The following is a 17,792-nucleotide window of genomic DNA, read 5'->3' on the forward strand; positions in this document are numbered from 1 at the left end:
ACCATATATCCTTAGAGACGCAGTACAGTATAATGAAAGGAGCAGGGCATATCTGACTTAGTGCCTTCCCAGCTATGTGATTATGGAAGGTCACTTAACCCCTCTGAGCCTTAGTTTCTTCTTCTGTAAAACAGGAGTGATAATGTCCATCTCTTCTGTTGTTGTGAGAATTAAAGGTGAATGCCAGCCACGGGAGAAGCACTAAATTGACAGCTGATACTGCCCCTGAGGGACCCGTGCCCCTGCCATGGCTTGCAATTCCAGCATGGGAGTCCTTGCAGCCCGGTACAAATGTGAAATAGACCATAAGGGGCGGAAGTTTGTATGCATGTATGTATTTTGGGTAGTTATTTTATTTTAAATATTTTATTTATTTATTTGACAGAGATCACAAGTAGGCAGAGAGGCAGGCAGAGAAAGAGAGGAAGAAAAGCAGGCTCCCTGCTGAGCGGAGAGCCTGAAGCTGGGCTTGATCCCAGGACCCTGTGATCATGGCCTGAGCCAAAGGCAGAGGCCTTAACCCACTGAGCCACCCAGGTGCCCCTTGGGTAGTTATTTTAAATCACTTTTCCTCTTTCAGGTGTCTTAAAAACAAACATATTTGGAAGGTTTTATTCCTCATATCTAGGAAGAAACAGCCAGGAGTAGATACTTGGAGGAATTATAAAGATTTCTGAAATCTAAAGTTTCTTCCTGCAGGTCTATAATTCTTTTTCTTCAATTTTGAGTACATAAAACTCCAAAGACCCCAAACTGACCTGACATAATGCTGTTTATAGTCTTTGCCTGCCTACTGTATTTGTACCTCTTACTGTAGAAATAATACTATTTTGCTTATGGGGCACTGCTCCTGAACCTCGCAGCAGTGTGTATGATTTGCATACGATATTACTTTTCTAAAGTCTGTACAATTCTGAATCTGAAATGCATCTGGCTGCAAGGGGTTTGGATCAGAGATGCTGGACATTTATTTTGTAATAACAAAGATAGACATATTACCCACCAAGGGGAAATCTGTTCCCTTACAGGAATCTCACCATGTGAATCTCGGAGTCACACAACACTGTACTTGGAAAGGCCCTTGGAGATCATTGCCAACCTCTTTCACTTTGTAATGAAATAGCAGTGACATGCCCTGCTTGAGGGCACAAGGCCCTCAGCTAACTTCGATTACAGAAGTCATTGCCAGTTTTCTCAGTGAGGGCATGAGAAGGGACTTCCAGAGTATTTCCCAGCTACTTTTTCCCCATTTCCCCTCCTTATTTCTTTTCTTAGCCTCCCTAGAGGATTAGCTTTTATCAGAAGGAACTCGCATGCTGCCCCTTAAAGGTGATACCTGTAGGCTGGTGCTTTGGGAGGAGAAGGGGAGTATCTTTGGATAAGGGCTCCTCTCTCATGGAAATCGTGGTGTTCTTGGGATGGGGCCATCATCTAAGTATGAGTTGCATATAACAGCCTCTTAAGAATGAGCTTATGAAATCTCCACTGTTAAAGGCTCTGAGAGGCATGTCAGGATGAGAAAGATAGGGACAGGTCAATGCATATTGACAGTTGTGGTTCCCGTACTCATTCCTTCTTGCCTTATTTTATCCCTAGGGTGCAAATAGCTATGGGCAACTTGGCCTTGGCCATAAGGAAGATGTTCTTTTGCCCCAGCAACTGAGTGACTTCTGTAAACCTGAATGTATCAGGAGGATCACTGGAGGAGGGGGCCACTCTGCTGTTGTCACAGGTAACATCCTTCTAGAGTGGACAGTTCTTATTTCGACATTTTGCACTAGCGTGTGATGTTGCCACCTTTCAGCCTCTTATATTTGCAGAGGAAAACATTTTTGTGAAAGAGCCAAGTTACCATTAGAGAATTCTAGATTGTCAGAGCTCAAAGGCCTTCAGAGATTTTCTAGGCTCCCCGCCCCCATTTGTACAAATGAGTCTCAGAGAGGAAAACTAGTTGCTTAAGGTTACAAGACACATCAGTGGCAGAGTTGCAACATACATTCATTTTATATCATATATTGCTATTTAACTTTCACTTGTGAGTTAGAAGTCTTTGCAAGTAGCTTGAGCAAGGATTTTGTGTTTTCCTTAATTTGCTTTGCAGAGCCTATGATAGTACTTAACATGTATTACAGGAACCATGATTTTGCAAAAAAAGGTATATTGCATCCTGCTTAAGAACATGAGTTCTGGGGCGCCTGGGTGGCTCAGTGGATTAAGCCGCTGCCTTCGGCTCAGGTCATGATCTCAGGGTCCTGGGATCGAGTCCCGCATCGGGCTCTCTGCTCAGCAGGGAGCTTGCTACTCTCTCTCTCTCTCTCTGGCTGCCTCTCTGTCTACTTGTGATTTCTCTCTGTCAAAATAAATAAATCTTTAAAAAAAAAAAAAAAAAAAAAAAAGAACATGAGTTCTGGAATCAACTGCCTGGGTTCAAATCCTGGTTCTATTATTATCTATGTGGCCTTGAGCATATTAATTCCTTTGTGCCAGTTTCACGTTTGCTACATGGCGGTATTCATGCTGGATGAGGAGAATCAGTGAGTGACAGGACTGCAGTATGACTCTCATGGGTCCTTGACACTTTTGCCTTTGTGGACCCTTTCCTCTATAAAAAAATAGTAAGAATTTTATTTTACAAACACACTGATATGAAGATTCATCTAATCCAGGCTAGATTTAGCATTGTATCTTTATTTATTTATTTTTAAAAAAGATTATATTTATTTATTTGACAGAGATCACAAGTAGGCAGAGAGGCAGGCAGAGAGAGAGAGAGAGGGAAGCAGGCTCCCTGCTGAGCAGAGAGCCCGATGTGGGGCTCGATCCAAGGACCCTGAGATCATGACCTGAGCCGAAGGCAGAGGCTTAACCCACGAGCCACCCAGCGCCTCTCTATCTTTATTTTATTGCATTTATTTTTTTCTTATTTTAGAAGAATGCAGGGGTGCCTGGGTGGCTCAGTGGGTTAAGCTGCTGCCTTCAGCTCCGGTCATGATCTCACGGTCCTGGGATCGGGCCCCGCATCGGGCTCTCTGCTCAGCAAGGAGCCTGCTTCCCCCCCACCTCTGTCTGCCTCTCTGCCTGCTTGTGATCTCTCTGTCAAATAAATAAAATCTTTAAAATAAATAAATAAAAGAATACAAAGTTAGGGGCACCTGGGTGGCTCAGTGGGTTAAGCGTCTGCCTTTGGTTTAGGTCATGATCTCAGGGTCTTGGGATGGAGCCCTGCATTGGGCCTCCTGGTCAGAGGGGAGCCTGCTTCTCCCTCTCCCTCTGCTGCCCCCCCTGCTTGTGCTCTCTCACTCTCTCTCTCTCTCTGTGAAATAAATAAATAAAATCTTAAAAAAAAATTAAAGAATATAGAATTAAAACATTTCTGTGGGCCTCTAAAAGTATTGTGGGCCCTAGGCATGATGCCTAAAGGATAAATTGGCACCACAGATAAAAGATAAAGCTTATACCATAATATGTGGCACCTTCTAAGTTCTAAATGAATGCTGGCTTTTCTTGGAATGGCAGATGCTCAGCTTGGTGACTGGCCACTGCTCTGGGACTTGGGGTGTCCCATGTAGCTACTACGCTTGAGCGCCTTGGCCCTATGCCACTTAGGCCAGTGCACATTAACCTACGTGGCTTATTAGTGCAAGTGGGAAAAGAGTTCCTGGGTTTGTGACTGCAACTAATTAGTGAAATCCTTTTTCTCGATTTGACAGTTGTAATTTCCTCTGTGTACCCTATCACCAAAGCCTCTGCTTTTTGCAGATGGTGGAGGCCTTTTTGTTTGTGGCCTGAACAAAGATGGGCAACTGGGTCTTGGTCACACAGAAGATGTTCTGTATTTTACTGCCTGCAGATCGCTCCTTGGCTGTCCTATCCTACAGGTGGCCTGTGGCTGGGATTTTACCATTATTCTCACAGGTAAGTTCACTCTTTGGTAAATCTTTATCACCGCAGAGTCACTGGGTGAGAAGAGCCTGATGGTAGCGATCCTTCTGATTAAGTAAAAGCCTCTTTGTGTGTAAACACACATACAAATTTCTCTTTGGTCATTGAGGAAGATTGTGGGTGCCCTTTGCAAGAGGAGTTTGAACAGCAAAATTTTGGGCTAGACAATTCTTTGCTAGAAACTGGAGAATGGATTAGATTAACTTTGGTGGCTACTTCCTGTCCTAGAAATTCATGATAGCTGTGTGCCTGGGCTAGCTGGCCACTCATGCTGGCTAAGGGCTACTCGTGGGGGACCATGGTGGGGAAGCATGAGGAAGTCAGAAATCATACAGCCATAGTGGCAACTTTTTCCCCAGTGAAGAATTTAAAAGAATATTAAGTATGGTTGGGCAGGACTGTTTGGTCTCTGCAAAGCCAGGTTGCAGAATAGGATGTAGAGGGATATGGCCAAAGGGTTAGTAGGCTAATGCTCTTGGGAACAGCTAGCAATAGTTACTTTTTGTCCAGCTGACTTCTCCCTGGAAGTTTTGCCCTGTATAGCTTGTCATTCTGGATGGGAAAGGACATCTAGAGTTTCTGATTAGATTCCCTCTTGGACACAGTCCTCTGGCAAGGGTGTCTTCTGACCATATCCTCTACCACCCCACCCTTGTGGATTCTCATGTGCATAGCTCAGAACCCAGGCTTTTAGTACATGGCTTTAATTATTGTTCCCTACCAAATAAGTCAATCAGAGAAAGACAGTTATCATATGATCTCTACGATATGAGGAATTTGAGAGGCTGGGTGGGGGACTGTGGGGAGTAGGGAAGGAAAAAAATGAAACATGATGGGATCGGGAGGGAGACAAACCATAAGAGACTCTTAATCACATGAAACAAACTGAGGGTTTTTGGGGGGAGAGGGGCAGGGATAGGGTGGTTGGGTTATGGACATTGGGGAGGGTATGTGCTATGGTGAGCGCTGTGAAATGTGTAAGCCTGATGATTCACAGATTACCCCTGGGGCAAATAATACATTATATGTTAATAATGATTTAAAATAAGTTATTGTTCCCTGCCTATCCCTCTTGTTGCCTTGTCTTTTATTCTCCACATTTCCCATACTTTTCTTTCTAGAAATATCATGCAGAACACTCTTTTGTCTATCTGATGAACTCTTATCCCTTCTTTAAAACCCTGCTCAGACATCACCATCTCTTCTGCAGAGGGGTTCTGTAATGTGTGCTGAATTTAGTAGTAATAACTCTAAAGAATAGCTATTGTTTCTGAAGTACTTTTCATGAGCTGTGTTGGAGTTGTAGGTTGTCAGTGGTTAACATTCTGTTGCCCCATGCTCTGGTTTCTCTTCAGATCGTATAAATCTTTCGCCTTTTACTGTTGCCTGCTCACTTTTGGAACTGATTGTGAGAGAGGTGAAGAGCGCTCAGATAGCTGGAGATCACACTATTGGTAAAGGCTACGTTGGAGGACAGGGTTAGTGGTCAGACCAAGTGGCTCTGCAACACTCCTCTGAGCCAAACTTACTCTGCAAGCAGTAGGTTATCTCTGTAGGCAAAGCATTTACTATGCCCCAATCCAGAGTACCTGAGAGGAAGGTGCCAAGCAACACATGTCCTGTTCCTTCTCCCAAACTCCTCAGTTGGTCAAGTTATCCCTTTTCTCCTGGGAAGCAGTGAGCTGGGGAGGGCCAGGGAGAGAGGCCTGGAGTGTTAAAATAATGAAAATTGTGATGCATGGAAATGAGAAAAGTAGGGGTTAAGTATCCTCCCATCCCGGTACCGGGCAACAGGTGAATGTTCTGCACAGGTAAGCTGCCATTATTTAGGTAGTGGGATGGGGAATCAGTGAAACAGCCCAGTGCCTTGTGTTTTTATTCCTAGAGGGACAAAAGCAGGGACTGTGGTTTGAATGTGCTGAATCTGAGGCCCTGCTTCCTCCTCTCATTCCCTTTGCTCTTCCCATCCTTCCGCATTTATCCACTGGTCACATATATCTTATTTCTTAGATTATGATTGAAGTATTTGAATTTCGCAGAGAGTGGTCAAGTTTTGTCATGTGGATCCAACTGCTTTGGCCAGCTAGGAGTTCCTCATGGCCCTCGAAGATGCGTGGTTCCCCAGGCCATTGAGGTAAGGATAGCACCTAATATGTAGCTGACCCACGTCCTGTTAAAGTGTTTCCCTCCCCAGCTCAGGGATTGGGTCCCTGAAAACCCACAGGCTAGTTGGAATTTAAATTGGAAAACCTAGGTTCTCCCAGGAAAAAATAGGTTGGTGGAGGCTGAGTGAAAAATCTGTTAGTCCTCAAACATGTTACAAATTTTTGTGAAATGAAACAGTGGAGGTAATATGTGTTACAAAGACATTAATGACATTTTACAATTCTAAGATTAGTAACAATGGGAACTAGGTTAGAAACAGGTCCAGATAGAAGTGACTTACCTAAAGACACTAAGCTCAACAAATGGTAGGCCAGTAGTGCCCAATAAAAATGTGGTGTGAATCACATATGTAATTTAGGATTTTTTAGTAGTGCCATTTAAAACTAAAAAGAAGAGTGTGAAAATAATTTTTAAAATAATAGATTTATTGAGATGTAATTCACATGCCATGGAATTTACCCTTTAAAAATGTATAATTTAGTGGTTTTTAAGAGATCACAGAGACATGCAGTCATCAGCATTGTCTAATTTCAGAACATTCTCATCACCAGGAAAGAAACTGTGTACCCGATGGCAGTTACTTCACCTTCTGCCCTCCCCCAACCCTTGGCCACCACTCAGCTTCTCTGTGAATCTGCCTATTCTGGGCATTTCACATAAATGGAATCATAATATGTGGCTTTTTGTGTCTGGCTTCTCTCATGTCCATGATGTTTTTAAGTTTCACTCATTGTGGTGTGTAGGTGAAATTAATTTTAATAACTTTTAATTTAACCCAATTTATTCCAACTATCATTTCATATGTGTCACTAATGTTAACATTTCCTAATGAGATACTTAGTGATCTCTGTTTTGTATTGAAGTCATTTTGTTCCAGAGTGTGTCTCAGTTCAGCCTACTCACGGCTAGTCACATTTCGGTTGCTTGGTAGCTGCGTGTAGCTAGTGGCTTCCTCCTGGGTAGCACAGGTCCTAGACAGGACTCATGGCCCTAGTTCAGAGCTCTTTCCACTGCATCATACTTAAAACTTATACATCTTTTTTTTTTTTTTTAAAGATTTTATTTATTTATTTGACAGAGAGAAATTACAAGTACACTGAGAGGCAGGCAGAGAGAGAGAGAGAAGGAAGCAGGCTCCCTGCTGAGCAGAGAGCCCGATGCGGGACTCGATCCCAGGACCCTAAGATCATGACCTGAGCCGAAGGCAGCGGCTTAACCTACTGAGCCACCCAGGCGCCCCAAAAGCTTATACATCTTTATGAAGTTTGTATGCAAGTGGTCACAATAGGACTGTGGAATTTTATTTTATTTTAATTTTTTTAATGATTTCTTTATTTGAGAGAGAGACACACACACAGAGACAGAGAACCCATGTTTGGGGGGAGGGGTAGTGAGGAAGGGAGAGAAGCAGGCTCCGAGCTCAGCAGAGCTCGATTCCACAACTCGGAGATCTTGACCTGAGCTGAAACCATGAGTCAGTTGCTCAACTGACTGAGCCACCCAGGTGCCCCAAGCCTGTGGAGTTTTAGAAGAAATATACTGGGATCTAAAATCCGTTTCACCACCTCAGCTGCTCACATTTAGCTAATTTCCTTAAACTCTGACTCAGAGTGGACGATCTGTTTTCACTGGAGAGAGCGTGGTCATGTTGCTGAATTACGATTGCTGGTCTGTGGGACATTATTTGGGGTCATGATCGCCACAGAGTTTTAGAGTGTTGAGGCTGCTGTCACAAAAATTCTGAAGACTGGGTGGCTTCAACAGCAAACATTTTTCACATTTCTGGCAGGTGGGAAGTCCAAGATCAAGGCATCAGTAGAATTGGTGTCTGGGGAGGACCGGCTTCCTTGTACATAGACACTCATTTTGCTAGACAGAGTTGCTCTCTGGGGCCTCTTTTTTTTTTTGAAGATTTTATTTATTTATTTTACAGACAGAGATCATAAGTAGGCAGAGATGCAGGCAGAGGAAGACGGAGAAGCAGGCTCCCCACTGAGTGGAGAGCCCGATGTGAGGCTTGATCCCAGGACCCTGGGATCATGACCTGAGCTGAATGCAGAGGCTTTAACCCACTGAGCCACCCAGGCGCCCCCGGGCCTCTTTTATAAGGGCACTAATCCCCTTCATGAGGACTCCATTCGCATGACCTAATCACCAAATACTGTAACATTGGGTAGCAGGTTTCAGTGTATGAATTTCAGGGGAAAACAAACATTCAGTCTGTAGCACGTGGTATGCACAGAAATCTAGACTCTATGGTCCCTATCACAGGAAGTGTTAAGTTGCAAATTACAAATAAATGGCTTTTGAAGAACCTACATAAGTTATAATTAATTTAGCTTAGGTCACATGGTTAAAGAAGACAGAAGGCAACAATGGTTAAAATATGTTGGATGACAGAATCAGGAGGTGAAAACATTTGTCAGGCTGTTTCCTTTCGGATAGAGGAGGAATGTGCCAAAGTGAAATATAAGAGAAATTCATTTATTTAATAGCAACTGTTGTGTATAGGCTCTGTGTTTAGGCCATGGGGACAAAGGTGAGCATGATCCAATCTTACTTAGCATTTAAGGGTTTTGGAGTTTAGTGGTACATGTTCGATCTAGAAACATCTAAATGGGTTGCCATGTTAAAACTTTGGTGGATGTAGGTATAGCCTCAAGGGAGGGACTGTTTAACTCTTTTTAGGGGGAGGTGGAGTGAGAACAGGTTATGCTGAATCTTGAAAGTTGAGTTGAAGTTTACGTGTCTTGAGATAAGATGCACAGAGTAGCTATAAAAGAATCGACCAGACAGAAGGAACTGTGAACAAAGGTGTAGAAGGATAAAATATCAGGGTTTGGCAGTTTAGTATGATTGGAATATAAAGAAATGGTAGAAGTGTCAGTGGGGAGGGGATCATTGGGGAGGTAGTGAATGGCAGAAGGTCAGAACAGTGTGTCAGGGAGGGGCCACAAGGGGTAGTGTGGAGTGTGGAGTGAAGAGCGCATGCTCTCCCTCTCTCTCTCTTTAAAAAAAAAACAATTAGCAACTTCAAACAACAAGCATTTATTGTCTCAGTTTCTGAGGGTCAAGGATCTGGGAACAGTTTAGTTGGTCTCATGAGGTCATGGTCAAGATGTTAGCTAGGATTGCACACTGTCTGCTTTGGGCTGGACTGGCAGTTCCACCACCATGCTCTCTCACCTGGCAGTTGGCTTTAGTTTCTTGTCACATGGGCCTCTCTATGGGATTGTGCAGTCATGGCATCTGACTTCCCCCAAGAGAGATTTGAGAGTGAGGCCAAGCAGGAAGCCTCAGTGCCTTTTATCACCTTGTCTCTAGGCCGCTCACACTTCTTTATCCTGGTCACTAGAGACAAATCACCAAGTCTCCAAGTCCAGCCCACATTCAGCCAGAGGGGAATTAGGCTCCACAGCTTGAAGGGATGGGTTTCAAGGAATTTGAGGACTTGGTTTTAAGGCCACTACAGGACATCTTAGAGAGGACATGACAATGGTCTTCACGTATTTGGAGAGCATTGTGAGAGGTCAGAGGCAGCCAAGGAGGTAAATGGAATGGTGGAAACACAGAACAGGCACCTGGGATTGGGAAGCCCATGTCACTGGAAGCAGCTGGCTGGCAGGGGTAGGATGATGATTTCCTGGGGTGTTAGTGGAGGGGTTCTGGCATTGGATGGGGCTTGGACTAGATCAGAAGTCATCCAGTTAGAACCATTGGTAAACGAAATTTTGTTGGAACACAGCCATGCCCCTTCATTCATGTATTATCTGTGGCTGCTTTTATGTTATTACGGCAGAGCAAAGACTATGACACAAACCGTATGGCCTGCAGAGTCTAAAATAGTTACTCTCTGGTCTTTAGAGAAGACATTTGCCAACCCCTGGACTGGATGACCTTGAAGGTCCCTTGCAGCCCAGAGACATGTTGTGATACGTTTATTTTTAAAAGATGATCTTTAAAAGATGCATTAGGGATACAATAGAGGGGTTTAGGAATGGGAATGTTGGAGGTTGGGGACTCTAAACCAGTCAGACATGTAATGAGGGCAGTGCTGCATTGTATCAGGGCATAAGTATGTAAAATTTTGCAGATGAGTGATTCTAAGATCTCAGTCCTTTTCCTTCTTTCTTTCTTTCAACAGCTCCTGAGAGAGAAGGTTGTTTGCATTGCTGCTGGACTGAGGCATGCTTTAGCTGCTACAGGTGATCATTTTGCTTTATTTTCAAAATAGGTTCATAATAAGGAGAAACAGAGCTTTAGAGGAAATAAACTTTAAGGAGTAATTCAGGGTGTCCTGCTGTGTTGTATTTCTGATTAAAAGGAGGGGACGTAAGACCAAAGTCATGTGGGAAACATTTAGCAGGTTGGGAGGAAGGCAGTGAATTTCCTATCTCCTTATTTTATGTTCTAGGCACAGTGCTAGATTCTCTTGATTTAATCCATACCTTATTTAACCCTTACAACCTCGCCATGGTGCGAGTTCCATTTTTACATGTGAAGACACTGAGGCCCAGAGAGACTCGAGGGCTTGTCTAAGGTTGCACAGGGGATAAGATGGTCCGAAGTTGAGCTGGGAACAGAGTTTGGAATGATCTCATTTCCAAAGCCCACAGTTTTTGCTGTGAATTGCACTGTGTTCCTAGCGGGTTTTAATGTTTATTAATGTCAAAGCTTCCACTGAACTTGCCTCCTGTCCAGTGAATGGGTGGTGATGGACCTTGGGCTGACAGTGTGCGTGAGGGTGACAGTGGCAAGTGGAGAGAGGTGGTGGCCTGCAGAAGAGCAGTGAGCCTTTCTTCTCTCCCTGGGTCGTTTCTCTGCTCCCGGTCATGGCCAGGGGAGGCTGGAGGGGGCGAGGAAGGTTCTGGTGCAGCTCGGTACAGATGCTCGCCTGGGGCTAGACATTGCTCCTGTAAGAAATAAATTTTGAGATAATTGCAGATTCACATGCAGTTGCAAGAAATGAAATAGATCTCACTCACTCTCTTCTCAGCTTCTCCCCACGGTGATGTTTTATGAAAGTGTAGTTCAGTACAGCTGGTCTCACTACCGTCCAGGTACAAACAGTTCCAGCGCCATAACCACCGGCCTGTGGTCCTTTCCTTGCACCCACTTTTACACACCCTTGTCTATACTTTTTATACATTCACTTCCCACTGACCCCCCACCCCGTCATCGCTCTTTCTGTTCTCCAACAGTAATATCATTTCAAGACGTTACATAATGGAATCGTACAGTATGGTACGATGGTATCATACAGTATGTAGCCTTTTGGGGTTGACTGTTTTTGCTCAGCAGGATTCCCTGGAGAGTCATTCAAAGTGTGTGTGTCAGTAATTGGTTCCTATTTATTGCTGGGTAGTAGTATTCCTCAGTATAGACGTACCACTGAATTAGTCATCTCAGGCCACCACAATGAGATATCATAGATGGGTGGCTTAAACAATTTTCTTACGGTTACAGAAGCTAGAAGCCCCAGATCAAGATGCTAGGAGGGTTGCTCTCTGGTGAGACCTCTCTTCCTGACTGTATAGCTGGCTGCCTTCTTGCTGTGTCCTTATAGGGCCTTTGCTCTGTGCACTCATGGAGAGGGGGAGACATCTGGTGTCTCTTTTTTTTTTAAAGATTTTATTTGTTTATTTGACACAAATAGGCAGAGATCACAAGTAGGCAGAGAGGCAGGCAGAGTTGGGGGGAAGCAGGCTTCCTGCTGAGCAGGCCCAATGTGGGGCTTGATCCCAGGGCCTTGAGATCATGAACCGAGCCAAAGGCAGAGGCTTAACCCACTTACCCACCCAGGCACCCCTCTTCTTTTTATAAGGACACCAGTTCTGTCAGATGAGCGCCTCACTCTTACAACCCGTTTAACCTTTATTAGCTCTTTACAGGCCTCTCTCCAGTCACCTGGAGTTCAAGGCCTCAACATAGGAATTTTGGGGGCACAGTTCAGCCCACAGCAATGCAGTTTGTTTAACTAGTCACCCATTGAGGGACATGTCGTTGTTTCCAGGTTTTGACTATTAAGAATAAAGCTATAGGGACGCCTGGGTGGCTCAGTTGGTTAAGCCGCTGCCTTCAGCTCAGGTCATGATCCCAGCGTCCTGGGATCGAGTCCCACATCAGGCTCCTTGCTCAGCAGAGAGCCTGCTTCTCTCTCTGTCTCTGCCTGCCACTCTGCCTGTGCTCGTTCTCGCACTCTCTCTCTCTCTCTGACAAATAAATAAATAAAATCTTAAATGAAAAATTAAAAAAAAAATAAAGCTATAAACATTTATGGATAAGTTTTTATGTGAACATAACTTCTCATTTCTCTGGGATAAATGCCCAGGAGAGTGATTGCTGAGTTCTATGATAGTGATTACATTTTTATAAGCTGTTTCTCCTTTTAGAAATTAGCAGGACTGGAAGGTTGCCTATTTTTGGTTTAATTCCCCCTTTCCTACCAACTTTCTGTAATTGCTAGTCTTATGTATACATTTCTGTCCAGTTACAAAGCTGCACGATTTCCATTACGTATTTGATGGACTTAATTGTAAGTCCTCCTCTCTCCCATTTAATCTGTAGATAATTCTGCAGGCATCTCTAAAAGATAAGGACTCTTTCTGAAACCGTTAGCAGAACACCATCATCATACCTACGAAAAACTAACAATAAATCTGCAATTCGATCATCAAGTATTCAGGGTTTAAATTTTCTTAGCTATCCCCAAAATATATATTTTTTTAAAGATTTTATTTATTTATTTGACAGAGAGAAATCACAAGAAGAGGGAGAGGCAGGCAGAGAGAGAGAGAGGGAAGCAGGCTCCCTGCTGAGCAGAGAGCCCGATTCGGGACTCGATCCCAAGACCCTGAGATCATGACCTGAGCCGAAGGCAGAGGCTTTAACCCACTGAGCCACCCAGGCGCCCCAATTCCTTGTAATTTTTTAATTGTGATAAAATGCACACGATGAAATTCACCATCCTAACTTTTTTTGTAAAAAAATATTTATTTATTTGACGGAGAGAGATCACAAGTAGGCAGAGTGGCAGGCAGAGAGAGAGGGGGAAGCAGGCTCCCTGCTGAGCAAGGAGACTGATGTGGGACTCTATCTCAGGACCCTGAGATCATGACCTGAGCTGAAGGCAGAGGCTTTAGCCCACTGAGCCACCCAGGTGCCCCATCCTAACCATTTTTAAGTATACAGTACATTCATGTTGTTGTGCAACGATTACCACCATCCATCTCTGGAACTCTTTTCATCTCCTGGAACCACAGACAATAATAACTGCCCCTGCCCCCAGCCCTGGGCGACTACTATTCTACTTTTTGACTCTGATTTTGACCAGTCACACCAGTACCTCTTGTGAGTGGAACTGTACAGTATTTGTCCTTTTGTGGCTTATTTCACTTAGCATAGTTTCCTCAAGGTCTGTCCATGTTGTAGTGTGGTCCCTGTTTAAGGCTGACGACTATTCCATTGTGTGGACAGACCACATTTTGCATATCTGTTCACCCATTGATGCACCCTTGGATTGCCTTCTTGTGTCAGCTATTGGGAAAGGCTATCATGAGCATGGGTATACAAATGGCACTCCCAGGTCTTGCTTTCAGTTCTGTAGGATACACACCCAGAAGCAGAGTTGTTGGATAGTATAGTAACTCTATTTTTCACTTTTTGAGGAACTGCCCTGCTGTTTTCCACGATGGCCATACCATTTACATTTCCGCCGGTAGTGCATAAGGGTTCCAGATAACTGTATCCTTACCAACATTTGTTATTTTCTGTTTTTTTTTCTTTTTTTAGTAGTAGTCATCCTAATGAGTGTGAAGTGGAAGCTCATTGCAGTTTTGTTTTGCATTTTTCTAATAATTAGTGACATTGAGCCTCTTTCACATGTGCTTTTTGGCCATCTGTGTGTTTTCTTTAGAGAAACGTCTCTTCAAGTCCTTTTAGTTCAGTTTTGAATCAGTTTTTTTTTTTTTTTTGAGTTGTTGAGTTTTAGGAGTTCTCTATATATTTGGAATATTAATCCCATATCAGATATCACAAGATTCTTTTAATCTATACATTTTATTTCCTCCCCTTTTCTCCCCCTTGCAATTTATTTGTGGAAGAGATGGTAAGTTATGTTTTATTTCAACACTGTGTTTTGCTAATCATCATCACTTATATTTCACAAAGTGGGCTGGTCTGTGTACAGTCTAAAGGACTGTGGGTTACAGCATTCTTCCAGAGGAGTGACAGTAGATTAAATATATGAAGTGTCACCTATGCATTTGTGTGATGTTCAGAACATGGGCACATGACCTAGATTCAGTGGATAGGGAAATAAAAGTCCATTCCCTTAAAGGAGTGGCTATTAAACTGTCTTGCAATCATAAGTATATATTTCTTTGGTAACTAGGAATCAATGCATTTATCTTGGTATAGTAGAAAAGACACTCATTCGATGTTAGGAGAGCTGAGTCCTTGTATTTTCTCTGCCATTAGCTCCCTGTATGACCTTGGGCAGAGCGCATCGTGTCTTCAAGCCCTCAGTTTGCTTGTCTACTAAATATGAGCAGTGGATTTGATAATCCTCAAGGTTCTTTCCTGCTGGGTCTGGAGTTTGAGTTGTCCTTCCAGGTTAGTCATGAACAAGGGTCATTTCAGTAATTTGACTATGGAAGAGTGTCCTAGAACTTTTTGGAAGGAGTTTTAATATGTGGGAATTTTCTTTGATGGTCTTAGATTGCCCTGATGATTGGGCTTGTGATTGGTTTGGTGGTAACCAAGTCATAGGGCCCCTGGAAGCACTATGCTTCTCCATAGCAGGTGTGTTAACTGAGAACGCATTGAGAATCCCCCACAGCATGGGGCTCCAAGAGGGATCCGGTCTTTTTTTTTTTCTTAATTAATTAATTAATTAATTAGACACAGAGAGAGATCACAAGTAGGCAGAGAGGCAGGCAGAGAGAGAGGGGGAAGCAGGCTCCCTGCTGAGCAGAGAGCCCAACGCGGGGCTCGATCCCAGGACCCTGGGATCATGACCTGAGCTGAAGGCAGAGGCTTTAGCCCACTGAGCCACCCAGGCGCCCCAAGAGCAATCCGGTCTTAATCCTAGTAAACATTTTCTCATTTTCCTCTTCTGCTCCATTGGGAAGCAAATGGCATCGTGTTCCAGTGGGGGACTGGTTTGGCATCATCTGGACGGCGGCTGTGCCCTGGGCAGACTCTCCCACCATTTTTGACAGCAAGGGAACCCAGCAGAGTGACAGGTAAGGCCCTTATTTCTTGAGTCCTATATTTATTCTTTATCAAGAAATAGTGACACGCATGCAGAAAATGGGTAAATGGAGTTTACTCTTTGTACTGCTTTTGCTATTTTCTTAGTTCCTCTGTCTTCAGTCTCTGTGTTAGTCGGTGTGTTAGTCTTGTTAGAATTTTTGTGGACCCAGTAAAAGGACCCCTCCTTGCTGCCAAAGGGGGAGGCCATTGAGAGATAGATGCAGGTCAGGTAAGTGGAGGTGAGAATGGTAGCTCTGGAACTGTTAAAAGTTAGGTTGGGAGATGTGACTTAGGTGTTTGGAGATAATGTGTAGCGACAGTGAGCCTCTAGATTCTGAATCCCAGGTTGGATTTACTCAGCAGGCACGGTAGCTGCTGCATAGGGTCAGCTCAGCTAAGCTCCCTCATGGCTGGGAGCACACGATGGGGCACCCCCTCTGCGGGCAGGCACATCCCAAAGGGAGAACCTGGAAGGACTGCACCTTACAAGCCCAGGTCCTTCTCCCAAAAGGAGAGCAGGAATGAGCGAGGATATAGACTGAGGGGCCAAAGTGTTCTGTAGGGAAGTCTCTTTACATGGGTACATAAGGAATGGGTAGTGATCATTCTGCCCATGGGTCTGGTCTGTCTTTGTTGGTCATTTAGCCTGGAGGGCTTTCTCTTCTGCTCCCCCCACCTTTTAAAAAAAGATTTATTTATTTATTTATTTATTTGACAGAGAGATAGAGAGCACAAGTAGGCAGAGCGAGAGGCAGAGAGAGAGGGAGATTCAGGCTCTCCACTGAGCAGGGAGCCTGACTGGGGCTCGATCCCAGGACCCTGGGATCATGACCTGAGCTGAAGGCAGCCGCTTAACCGAAGAGCCATCCAGGCACTTCTCTTTTCTGCTTTTCACTCTGGGGCTTAGTCTCTTTTAGCTCCTGTCCCTACCCGCCTCTCCCTCTGCTCTACACACTCACTGTGGGCCCCCGTCTCTCTCTCTGTATAATACCGTGTCTGCATCTCCTCTTTTTCTTCTCTTCCTCTCCTGTTCTCTTACTGTGTGCCCCAGTCTCCTGAGGGTTGGCTGTAGGAAGAACCCACATAGTAAACCTCTGCTCTCCAGGTGAGAACAAAGGAGGAATTTTTGCAGGTGCGATAGGAAGCGGGGAAAGCCTCAGTGGGACTGCTGCACAGGTGTTGGGATGGTTCTGATTTTCCTAAGTCCTGGAGGCTCTCCCATTCAGCTGGGGTGAGGATGGCACCCTGAAGCCAGGGATAGAGTTGCGGAGGGGACTGGTGGTGAAGCAGAATCAGGTATTGGATGCTGGATAGGCAGTCCACTGCACATGACCTTGAACACATACTTCCCAAACACTTTTTTCCTGCCTCATCTAGGTATTCACTGCTCCCTGAGCATATCCTGCTTTCTTGTTCCTCTGTGTCTGTGGGCAAGTTGTCAGCCCTGCCTGAAATGTCTTCCTTCCCATTCCTTCTGGTAATCTTTAGTCTCTCCTGATCATTTTTCAAGTCCTAACTCAGATACAGCTTTCTCAGCGAAGAGTCTTCTCTTTTATAACTCCATTACATTTTCCCCATGTGTGTGGAGGGCACAACGTACTGCGTTGTTAGGAATTGCTTACATGTTTTCCCACATGCCAAAGACTGAGCTTCTTAAGGGTAGGAACTGTCCATTTCAGCACAGGAAGAAATCACAAATGCTTTGGTTTGACTTAAACGATCTGTTTGGGTCTCTTTGGGGACGCAGCTTAAATTTTGAGTGATTGGTGGAGTTTCCAGATGAGACCTTGAATAGATAATGAGGTTCCCACTCTCTCTTTCCCCTTTTTGTTCGCCCATCGTTACCTCCTCACCGCTGATTCTGGAGCTGCGGCCCTGGACATCCTCTCCTTGCCAGGTCACGAAGCCCTGTGCTCCCTCTCTGGTGAATGTGCTAGAAACATCTGCTTTGTCCCTTTCTCATTCCACAGGTCCTCAAAGGGGTGAGGGGCATTTTACTAAGATACTAGTTAATTAGACAGAAGTGTCAGATAAGAGTTACGGAATAAGAGTGCCTGTCTCCGCACGCTAGACCCAGGGACCACGGTTTCTGGAAGAGCTGCTTGAGATTATAACCGGTTAGTGAAGGCAGTGTAATTAATAGAGGAAAAGTGCTAGATTTGGGGAAGGCCCGTTCAGATTCTTAGTTCTATCTTTACGTTCTTTAGAGTCCTGAGTTTGCCTGCTCACGTATGAGACGGCAGCTGAATGGGTGAGATGTTTTTGCTTCTAGGCCCTCGCATGGACAGAACTAGTAGATAGATGTGTGCACACATATATTTACACTTATGTACACCCATGTCTGTTTGTCTCGAAACCATGAGCTTATGGTCATTTCTGCAATTACAGTCCACTATGACATGGGCAATTCTAGCCTTCCATCTCTTTGT

The 17,792-nt window shown here is 44.4% G+C and overlaps 1 protein-coding gene across 8 annotated transcripts in view; it reads left to right on the top strand.

Moving 5' to 3' along the window:
• Window positions 1-17,792, top strand: part of SERGEF (secretion regulating guanine nucleotide exchange factor) — a 219,146-nt gene that overhangs the window by 2,242 nt on the left and 199,112 nt on the right. For 5 of the 8 annotated variants that reach the window (XR_009405555.1, XR_009405561.1, XM_059407537.1 and 2 more), the window contains exons 2-6: window positions 1,597-1,732; window positions 3,760-3,915; window positions 5,982-6,076; window positions 10,253-10,313; window positions 15,240-15,353. Coding sequence is in view for 6 of the 8 variants with exons in the window: in XM_059407537.1 (XP_059263520.1) it covers window positions 1,597-1,732; window positions 3,760-3,915; window positions 5,982-6,076; window positions 10,253-10,313; window positions 15,240-15,353 (562 nt within the window). In the remaining 2 variants the exon portion in view is untranslated. Of the gene's footprint in view, window positions 1-169; window positions 331-1,596; window positions 1,733-3,759; window positions 3,916-5,981; window positions 6,077-10,252; window positions 10,314-15,239; window positions 15,354-17,792 lie in introns of those variants that run through there. The other 3 variants (XM_059407550.1, XM_059407554.1, XM_059407562.1) reach the window with 3 other exon arrangements.

The sequence above is a fragment of the Mustela nigripes genome, chromosome 1 (genome assembly GCF_022355385.1).
Source record: "Mustela nigripes isolate SB6536 chromosome 1, MUSNIG.SB6536, whole genome shotgun sequence".
Classification (NCBI taxonomy): Eukaryota; Metazoa; Chordata; class Mammalia; order Carnivora; family Mustelidae; genus Mustela; species Mustela nigripes.